General features: G+C 47.4%; 4 protein-coding genes across 4 annotated transcripts; 2 read left to right on the top strand and 2 right to left on the bottom strand.

Moving 5' to 3' along the window:
* The first annotated feature begins 65 nt into the window (after positions 1 to 65).
* On the top strand, positions 66 to 1818 carry SPPG_04708 (uncharacterized protein). The gene is made up of 7 exons (XM_016752939.1): positions 66 to 181; positions 244 to 415; positions 483 to 578; positions 639 to 678; positions 1031 to 1098; positions 1156 to 1249; positions 1309 to 1818. The coding sequence occupies exons 1-7, from the start codon at positions 157 to 159 to the stop codon at positions 1420 to 1422; spliced, it is 609 nt and encodes a 202-aa protein (XP_016608423.1). The 5' UTR covers positions 66 to 156; the 3' UTR covers positions 1423 to 1818.
* SPPG_04707 (uncharacterized protein) lies at positions 1097 to 3197 on the bottom strand. Its single transcript, XM_016752938.1, has 9 exons — positions 3031 to 3197; positions 2910 to 2963; positions 2673 to 2841; positions 2532 to 2602; positions 2276 to 2475; positions 1996 to 2212; positions 1869 to 1929; positions 1750 to 1810; positions 1097 to 1692 (listed from the first exon to the last, which is right to left on the bottom strand). Exons 1-9 carry the CDS (start codon positions 3158 to 3160, stop codon positions 1618 to 1620), a joined length of 1038 nt encoding a protein of 345 aa, XP_016608422.1. The 5' UTR covers positions 3161 to 3197; the 3' UTR covers positions 1097 to 1617.
* Positions 3198 to 3312: 115 nt separating this feature from the next.
* Positions 3313 to 7581, top strand: SPPG_04706 (DNA ligase I, ATP-dependent (dnl1)). The gene is made up of 24 exons (XM_016752937.1): positions 3313 to 3425; positions 3491 to 3548; positions 3625 to 3706; positions 3768 to 4066; positions 4125 to 4272; positions 4324 to 4408; positions 4466 to 4525; positions 4583 to 4639; positions 4697 to 4793; positions 4852 to 4992; positions 5054 to 5155; positions 5220 to 5296; positions 5358 to 5443; positions 5502 to 5577; positions 5637 to 5722; positions 5779 to 5894; positions 5955 to 6050; positions 6125 to 6235; positions 6293 to 6364; positions 6426 to 6653; positions 6721 to 6873; positions 6934 to 7074; positions 7132 to 7287; positions 7348 to 7581. Exons 1-24 carry the CDS (start codon positions 3397 to 3399, stop codon positions 7408 to 7410), a joined length of 2619 nt encoding a protein of 872 aa, XP_016608421.1. The 5' UTR covers positions 3313 to 3396; the 3' UTR covers positions 7411 to 7581.
* SPPG_04705 (GPI-anchor transamidase GPI18) lies at positions 7441 to 9398 on the bottom strand (the record flags this gene model as incomplete). Its single annotated transcript, XM_016752936.1, has 6 exons — positions 7441 to 7964; positions 8038 to 8228; positions 8287 to 8467; positions 8574 to 8663; positions 8739 to 8841; positions 8906 to 9398. The coding sequence occupies 6 exons, from the start codon at positions 9396 to 9398 to the stop codon at positions 7526 to 7528; spliced, it is 1497 nt and encodes a 498-aa protein (XP_016608420.1). The 3' UTR covers positions 7441 to 7525.
* Positions 9399 to 9459: the final 61 nt, after the last annotated feature.

Genomic DNA, 9459 nt, shown 5'->3' with positions numbered 1-9459 from the left:
CAATCCCGCGTGTCATGCCGTGATTACCTATCACGTTACTGACGTGTACCAAGGAGTTGGTAGAGGAGGCCAAGCCTTTTTGGAGATCTCCCAACGCAAAAGAAGCGATTCATCTGTCCCAGTTTTTTTGTTACTTGAACAAAGGATCTACTAGGGATGCCGTACAGAAGAGTATACATTGGTCAGTAGACTGTAGAGGCCACTCTTTTGTTTCTTGCTAACGAATGGCATGGTTGTAAACAGGAAAACTGCCAAACGACGTTACGCAGAGGGAGGTTGAGAAACTCGTAACCGAGTTTGGCAGGGTCGCTGAGTATCGTATCCTCAGTGGATATGCTTTCGTTGAGTTTGAGAACGAGCAAGACGCCCGAGACTGCGTCAAAGTTCTCGATGGTGAGAAATTCCACCATGCAAGGTAGGGAGCCTATAATTCTTTCCAAAATTTTACAGTCTGCAGCCCTACAGCTCGTGTTTGTTTCTAGATTGATTGTTGAACCTGCGCATACTCAAGCGGACCGCAGAAGGCGCGACCAATATGTCCCAACTACAACCCGACGTGGCGGACGTAGTTCCCACCGGTAGGTTTAGCTGTCTCCACTTGTTTCGAGTAGCTGGCATCTGATCGTACCTCTATATAGGATCATCGTTCAGAACTTGCCCAACCGCACGTCCTGGCAGGTAAGCAAAGAACCCCGCATAAAATTTGGGAGCAAGCAGGATGGGTGTGTCGTCTGGCGACTGTATATGGGTATGTCGCAACTATGGGCTGAGCCAAGAATGTCCGATGTAGTTGTGCCGTGGGAGTGCCGTCTCTTGATCTATCTTGGCGACCTTCACCACACTTGGCAAAACGGGATCTTCGTATTTGGCTTCCATCTTTTGGGTCTTCCACGTGCTGCTGTGTGACTTCTCTCGCAAGAGTTCCTCTCCTGTCTGGCCTTGGAAACCGGGACGGCCTCATTGGTTCACGGACTTTCGAGGCACTCTATATTCGATAGATCGACTTATCTAACAACGCCGTGGGATTCAGGATTTGAAAGATCTTATGCGGAAAGCCGGAGAAGTTATTTATACCGACGTCTCACGTGAAGGCGAAGGGTGAGCATGATCATGGTTCATGTATTTACAAAGGTGTGTACTGAATTGCCAACTTAGTATCGTGGAGTTTTCCAATCTATCGGATATGGAGGAGGCTATGCGCATGTTCCAAGACTATGACTACGAAGGCCAGACTCTAAGTGTGAAGGAGGTAAGACAAGTTATATCTCTGGTGCAAACCCCCGCAGACTATAAGGACAACATGAGCAGGAGCGATCCGGAAGCCCCCAGCGTCGGTCGGACAGATCATCGCGACGCCGATCTGTGTCTCCTCGTCGCCGTTCCCCATCACCGCGGCGTCGCTCGAGATCACCTCGCCGTTAAATAGTAAATTGAGAGTTGGACAGTTGAGCTCAGTTAGGGTGTGGAAACAGTGCTTCTTCCCAATAACGTAGTGTCGTCGATAGGTCAGTTAATAGCTCCATAGGAACGCCCGCAGCAGTCTTATGGCACTGATTCGGGAAATGACATTTTGTAATTGAGCCGTCGTCCATCCGGATTATAATTGATGTTTAAGCATCATTCATCTAACGGCCTCTTTCGGGGATTGTTTGGAGTAGGGTTGGTTGTTGGAGGGTCGCGAATTCCGTCTCCCTACCCGGACTGTCCTTTGAGAATATCGAACGGAAAACGCCTGCGTCTCTCACTTACCGTGACTGCGTACTGAATGGTACGCTGCTGGAGGTTAGGAGATTTGACTATCATTGCATGCCTGGGAAATCCGTGTCAATCTCAATTTGCCCTTGCGAGAATTATCTCCCGGTCCTTACCGCAATTCTCGTTGCCAGAAGAGAATTATGCGGTTGGTGCTTGCATGTCCCCAACTATCACCTGCACTCCATTAAAGTGCTCATTAGGAACTGCTTCAATGTACCGTAATTGAATATGGATCTATACCCAAGGCAGGGACAAGCGTTGCCGTATTGTTATTTGACTGCTCTCCGCGAGTAATCCGTGTCGTCATTTGATTCATGAGCACGACAGCCATATCGGACATATCCGCAAATCGCCGAAAATTTTGAGCCATCCCATTCAACAGTCGGGTTCGTAATCCCATATCTGTGAAATTTTGACGAAAATGGAATGCTATACTGTCGATTACCATGAGCTTAACCTGTCACAAGAATTCGGTTCAACACCTGCAGGCGCCAACGTAACGCAGACCGAGAGAACCTACGTTTGGATGCTTCTTCAGGAACTGATCCATTTGATTGATCAGAGCTATTTGCTCCAAGTATCCGTGTATTCGGAAATAATGTATTCGGGAGAGGTACTCATCGACTTGCTCTTTCTCGTTTTCCTCACTGCCGCCCACGGATCTGTATGTCGCCCGAGCAATCTCTGCAACCCGTTCAACTACAAAGCTTCCCTCTGTATCTATCGGGAAAGCTCATTATTCTATTCACGCTACGCAAAATGATGTGAGAACGCACCAATATAGATCGCTTCTCCTTCGGCCCCGCCGCAGGATATCGGAATCTGTACATTAACACATAGCTGCATACTACAAGTTGAAATAGTCATGTCTTTTTCAGGGTTGAAAGTGCTAGTCATCGGTAGTGCGTAGAGCTTACCCGAGTTGCGTCTTTCCCATCCCCGGTGCTCCGCATATTTCTGTGACTCGTCCAGTGGGAACGCCCGACCCACCCAGCATACTGTCAAACGCCTTCGAGAATGTACTTATAGACAATCGGCGACGTTCTCGCGCTAGAGCTTCTAATGCGGAGATTGACACGACTGTATCTGGGTATGTGCCAATTGGTTAACCTCGGAACTATAGTTAATTGGTGGCCACCGAACTAACGGAATACCCTTGTTCAGCTGCTGAACTACCGAGTTTGCTTGGTGTAATGGTACTCCGAGTTCTTGAAAATGTTCGAGATTGGATTACAATCAGCCTCACTATGCCCGTGACGAGACCTCACTACACACCTTGCGCAAGAGCTTCAGCGGTAACGTTCCCCAAGTCCGCAGTCGTGCGGTAGCCGGCATTGTGCAATCGCGATCGGATGTTCGGTTCTAGGTTTAAAGTAGCTAATGGGCGAAGCGGTGGGACTAGCATTTTATGTCGTTATATTCTCAGAGAATCCGCTGCTGAAATGGTGAGATCAGCAACGATCGCGCATCCCACGATGGGTCGGTGATGACTCAGTGGAACCCATTTTGGGTTAAATGACGTCCAGATGGTTGTCCGACATCGTCAGCGCCCGCGAGCATTTGGCATTTGACATTCTTGGTGTCCTACCTTCCAACTTTCCAGACGAGTCAAACCCTACGAAACTGTAGTAGGTGGGAAACATGGCCGGGAAGAAGCAAATGACGCTTGCGTATGGTTATTCATTGAGAAGTTTTGCATTCTTCTCGGAACTGAATGTTCATTTGTGGAAGGCAGGTCTTTTTGGAACAAGGGAGGGAAACCAACAAAGGAGGAAGTAACATCGGGTGGAGAGGTCAGTTATGATTGTCAAATCGGTATAAGAATATTTTTGTTAGTGACACGTCTGGGCCTTGACCTACGATTTATAGAGCATCGAGCCGAATGCCACCGGGAAAGCACCAGGAGCGGTTGAACCTTCAGAAAAAGTCAGACCCAAAGAACTGTTAGAAGGTGAATTTGATAGAAGAGCTATCCAGGCTTTTTGGACTCATGTTCTGCCAACTTTCAAAAGATACGGCGGTGGAAGACATCAAGAACACTGTGCAGACCGCCAGTCAGAAAAGATTGTCTGAAGACAACGACGAATCTGATGATGTCGATGATCGTGGGAAGGAAAACATGGACATTGGAAGTGAGAGCAGCAGCATATCACCGCATGGTGCTGAGAACGGCCGAAGATCACCGAGAAAGAGAACGACAAAGGATGCGGCACAAGATTCGGAGAGGCCGAGTAAAAAAGCGCGTAGAATAATTACCGACTCTGAGTCGGACACTGATATTGATAGTGACAAGTTTGGAGATTTGGAAGAGGTGAGAAGGTCAACAGTTGACGAGACACGCCATCGAGTTGTTAATCGGGTTACGCAAGACACCTACCACATCATCTTCAGAAAAGAAAACAACACAAGCAGAGAAAGCACCCAGATCCACCCCTAGGGCCGGATCGGACGCGGCATTGCGTCCCACTGGAGAAAATGCAACAGCACCCAAGGATAGGTTGGGTGAGCACACACCAGGTAGGTTAAACCGTTGCGCGAGCTCTTTCATATACTGATGTGGTCCCACAGAAGCAGATGTATCGGACGGAGCGGAAGCGGATACTATCGAGGAGGAAGTTGACGATGCAAAGATTGCCAAGGCGACTGCAAAGATGTACGTCACCGCCATCGATGCGGAGGTAAATATGCTCACTGAAGGTTTGAAAATTAGGGTGACCACTGGGAGCCTTACTAGCAAGGCAGAGAGTCTAGCATGGAAGAAGGGTTCTCCGTAAGTCATGGATTCTTCATGAATGCGTTGCCATAACTCAGATTTCGATCATGGTAGGGTACCATACGCGGCACTCTGCAAGACATTTGAGCAGATTGAATCTACCACCAAAAGGTGCGAATACTGGTTGAAAGCAGCGTATGAACGGGTTGTCTAATTGTTATCGCACAGACTTCAGATTCTAGCGTTCCTCACAGCCTTTTTCAAGGATGTAATACAACTGTCGCCAAAAGATTTGGTTGCATGCATTTACCTTTGTCTCAATAGAGTGAGTGCTGATTCTTGATATCATGTGGCGTATTATTCACGATTCCAAACGTCAACAGATAGGTCCTGAATATGAAGGCAAGGAGCTTGGCATTGGCGAGAGCATTCTGGTAAAAGCAGTGGCATCAGCGACTGGTCGATCTGCCCAAAGCATCAAAACGGATATGGCACAGCACGGTGATTTGGGAACAGTAGCTCAGGTAGGACTCTTCATTGCACATATTCTTGGAAGATAAATAACTGAGATGGCATTTCGTGCAGACAAGCAGAGGGCATCAGAAGACAATGTTTCCGCCACCACCACTGACCGTTGTTTCCGTTTACAAGACCTTGAATGAAATTGCCTCCATTACTGGGCAGTCTGTAAGTACTTGTCGTAAATGCTCGTTGGGTGCATCCAATCATTAGGGGTTACTTTACCTCGCAGTCCCAAAGCCTCAAAATTGGCAAAATCAACAAACTTCTGGTGGCATGTCGTGACAATGAGCCGAAATATCTTATACGGTAGGAGATTACCCTGTTCATTTCTATGTAGATACGGCGTGAAAACTGAAACGGTCGGTAGTTCTTTGGAGGGAAAACTACGTATTGGGTTGGCGGAACAATCTATTTTACAAGCGCTAGCGCATGCCGCGACCCTGACAGATTCATGTGTGTGAAACGATTTATAATGACAGCTATCCATACGTAATCTAATTCCGTTCAATAGCGGTTGTCAAGCTGTCCGAGGACAAACGAGCCACCGTGCTGGCAGAAGCTGCAGCTACCTTCAAACATGTGTATAAGTAAGTGCCTGTTTTACATTGTTTTGCTGTCCTCTATCTCATTCTTTTCTGCACGGAAGTGAGCTTCCCAATTACGATGAGATTGTCCCAGTACTACTGGAAAAAGGCATCAAGGAATTACCAAAGTACTGCAAGCTACGGCCTGGTGCGTGCACGCGCTCCTCTGGAATGAAAGTTACCCATGATCTGACCATTGCACAGGAGTGCCGTTGAAACCAATGCTTGCCCATCCTACAAAGTCCCTTACGGATGTTTTGAACCGCTTTGAAAACATGACCTTTACTTGTGAATATAAGTACGATGGGGAACGTGCTCAGGTATGGAAAAGCAACGATTATCTCCTATATTAAAATGTGCTCATTGTGCTACGAATTTAGATTCATTTGCTGGAGTATGGAAAGATTGTAATATACAGTAGAAACTCGGAGAATCTGTCCGCCAAGTATCCAGATATCATTGAAGCCATCCCGAAGGTGAGGATTAAAGAACGGGGCCAGCCTCTAGGCCGGATTTTCCTTTGTATTAACGGTACTTCAACAAAATGGAGATTCCAAAAGAGGGTGTCAAATCTTTCGTACTTGACTGCGAGGCTGTGGCTTGGGATCGGCAAAAGCAATGCATCCTGCCATTTCAGGTGCTGAGTACCCGAAAGCGTAAGGTATGTGTCGACCGGCATTAAAGTGCTGGAATAGCTTGTTCTAACATGAATATCCAGGACGTGCAAGCAGCAGACATCCAAGTTCAAGTCTGTGTCTTTGCTTTCGATCTTTTGTACCTAAACGGAGAGGTATGCAGCGACTCTCAGCAACATCAAAGTATGTATTATAAGCTAACATCAGGACTCTTAGCCGTTGACAACAAAACATTTGAAAGACCGTCGCGATGTTCTTTATGAGCATTTCAACGAGGTTGACGGAGTCTTCGCTTTTGCTAAACATAAGGAATCAAGTAATGTAGAAGAGATCCAAACATTTTTGGATGAAGCGGTAGAAGGGAATTGCGAAGGTTTGATGGTGAAGACCCTTGTGCAAGAAGCTTCGTACGAACCAAGTAAGAGATCAAGAAATTGGCTCAAGGTATGCACTTGATGTGTGAGATACTTCCTTGAACGAAGATAACCCCGCATGCTTTTTGTGCTCGCAGGTCAAGAAAGACTATTTGAGTGGTGTTGGTGATACGTTTGATCTTGTCGTGATTGGCGGATACATCGGCCGAGGGAAGCGTACTGGATGGTATGGAGGATACCTATTAGCATGCTATGATGAAGATCGTGAGGAGTATCAAAGTATTTGCAAGGTACGGAATCAAGAGAAGATGGCGGGTTCTTGACTTGCATTAACTGTCAACCCCTTACAGATTGGAACCGGATTTTCAGAAGAGCAGTTAGCGGAGCATGCAAAGTTTTTCAAAGATCACATCATTGACCGCCCCAAGTCATATTATCAGTGGAGTGACACTCCCAATCTGCGACCTGACGTGTGGTTTGATGCTGTACAGGTAATAGTGAATGAGGGTGAGCGTTGATCACGCGTACAATGGTCTCACCATCTGAAGGTGTGGGAGGTGAAAGCCGCCGACCTCTCTATTTCACCAGTACACAAAGCAGCTATTGGGCACGTTGACCCCAACAAAGGAATCAGCTTGCGCTTCCCGCGGTTCATGAGAGTTCGCGATGATAAGAAGCCTGAACAGGCAACCAATGCTTCACAGGTGGGCATAAGTCAACTGAGTTTGTATTGGCTTCATTCCTCCCCTAACAGCTCGAATCAGGTGGCGGACTTTTATCGAAGTCAAAAGATAAATAGCGCTGCTGGTGAGCTAGATGATGAGTAAAGTCCTCGGATGGTATAACGTAGTTGGTGAGGAATCTCTAGGTTCAATGGGTATATTGAAACTTTCACTCGAGCTTCCCTTGAAGCTGTGTACATGTATATCATTAAGGACTAGTCTACGCTGGCGGAAGGAAATTTGCAAACAGAACCGTTGTGACCATCCCGTATAGGACAAAATAGGTCAGAATTGCTTTTCCCCACTGTGATCCCTGCCTTCGCCCCTCCACGTTCCCCAAAACCAAGTAAGCGGCAAACCAATAAACACAGGGCATAGAAGTGAAGAATCTCACAACGACCTGCACGTGCATCATGGTTGCGCAGTAGAAGGTCAAGAATGTCCAGAGATAAACATAGGGAAGAAGATGGCTGCTAAATATGACCCAATTGGTACCATTTCCATTCCGGGTGCTTCGTCGGAAGCCGATGGAGACAAATCGAAGTGGGTCGTGCTTGACGTACTCCCGAATGCCGGCAACTGATATGGTGAATATTGGTGCTGCTAGGACAAAATTGGGTATTTGCTGTGGCCGATAATAACGTAGGAATCCATTGTTCCTTCCGTCGCCGTAGAATCAAACAATGTTCAGGGCCAACGTCATCTGAAGATAGATGTAGCAGATCGCCTTACCAATACTCCTTTTGCACAAAATTGTACAAACTGGGCACTGCGTTCATACACCACGGCCGTAGCTCCTGTTGAGGATGTCCACCGCAAAAAAGATGATAGGCGTAATACTGAAACCCCAAAAAAGGAGCAGCAACGACCGTGCAGAGAATGAGGGTTTGGAATACTCGTCCTAAACTGCAGGCTACGGATAGCTGACGAGAGACGTAAGCTGAATGTAAATTTAAATCGGCGATATGCCGGACGACGAACCTTAGCACCATTTTGCAAAGGCAAAATAATCAAACTCCACGCAAAGAATCCGGCATACACGATCCCGTTCGATCTAACCGCGGTAGCCAAGGCCCATGCTATTGCAGCTAGCATGTATCGACGGTCGACTATAAGGGCCATGCCAATGAAGGATAAAAGAGCGAACAGGGATTCTGTGTAGCTTTAAGACAATGGGCACTGATCAGACGACTGAATGCAGTCTAGATCACCGTTCCCGACCATGTGTTGATAAGGCTCTATGCGACACACATCATTCCAATACTTACATGGCGGACATAAAGAGACCAGCAGGAGTTACACAGAAAAGTATCGCAGCAGTGAAAGCCAGGCGCTCGTTGAGCAGCCGACATCCTAACCTTCAGTGTTCGGTTAATGCCCACCGTCTCTGCAGAAGTTACGTGGACATGGCTTCCAATGCAATTATCGTTTACCTATAGAGAACCACAGCGGCCCCAACGAAGGCAACATTGGATATCGTAACGCCCATAAGCATAAGTATTGTCCGTCTCTCAAGTCCACATGAAGGAAGGATAGCTGTGTTGTTATCGGACTGATAAGTTCTAAAGCTTCCTCCTCCTATGCTGTGTTTCCAGCGTACCGCTTAGCGCCCGCATCAGCAAAGGAAGACCGGGGAAGAAGGCAAATTCGTGTTCATATGTATATCCTGCTTCCGCAATCTTCAAAAAGTACACCGCGTCCCATCTGACAAAAGGTGCTAGGAGTTTGCGCTGTAAAGTAGCGTCTAAATAGGAAGGACGTGACAAAGAATCTTGTCCTCTCTCTTGCAGCGCGGGTGGATCACTGAAAGTGCCGTCCCGCCACGGTCCAGACGGTAGAGCGGTAGAAGCATCGTATGCACTCCCCAAGTGGGCGGAAGTGACGGCGATGGACCAAAGCACGAGACGGCTGAGTATCGCAACACCAGCTATGATGTTACGATTGGAACCAAGTGAGTCGGTAGAAAAGCGACGACTCTTTGGACCTTGCGATCTCTGCTGGGCTACATGCGTCATTGTTCGCAAGTTCCAACGACCCTCATCAGCCCCAATGCCGGGTTCTGGTTCCAATGGGTGATCTCCGCGAAAGGACATATTGTCCTTATGTAATACGTGTTATTTGGCTGCTCCGTCCCTCCTTGGAGGCAACCAGTTT

The sequence above is a fragment of the Spizellomyces punctatus genome (genome assembly GCF_000182565.1).
Source record: "Spizellomyces punctatus DAOM BR117 chromosome Unknown supercont1.7, whole genome shotgun sequence".
Lineage (NCBI taxonomy): Eukaryota > Fungi > Chytridiomycota > Chytridiomycetes > Spizellomycetales > Spizellomycetaceae > Spizellomyces > Spizellomyces punctatus.
This window is presented reverse-complemented; position numbering and strand designations above follow the sequence as displayed.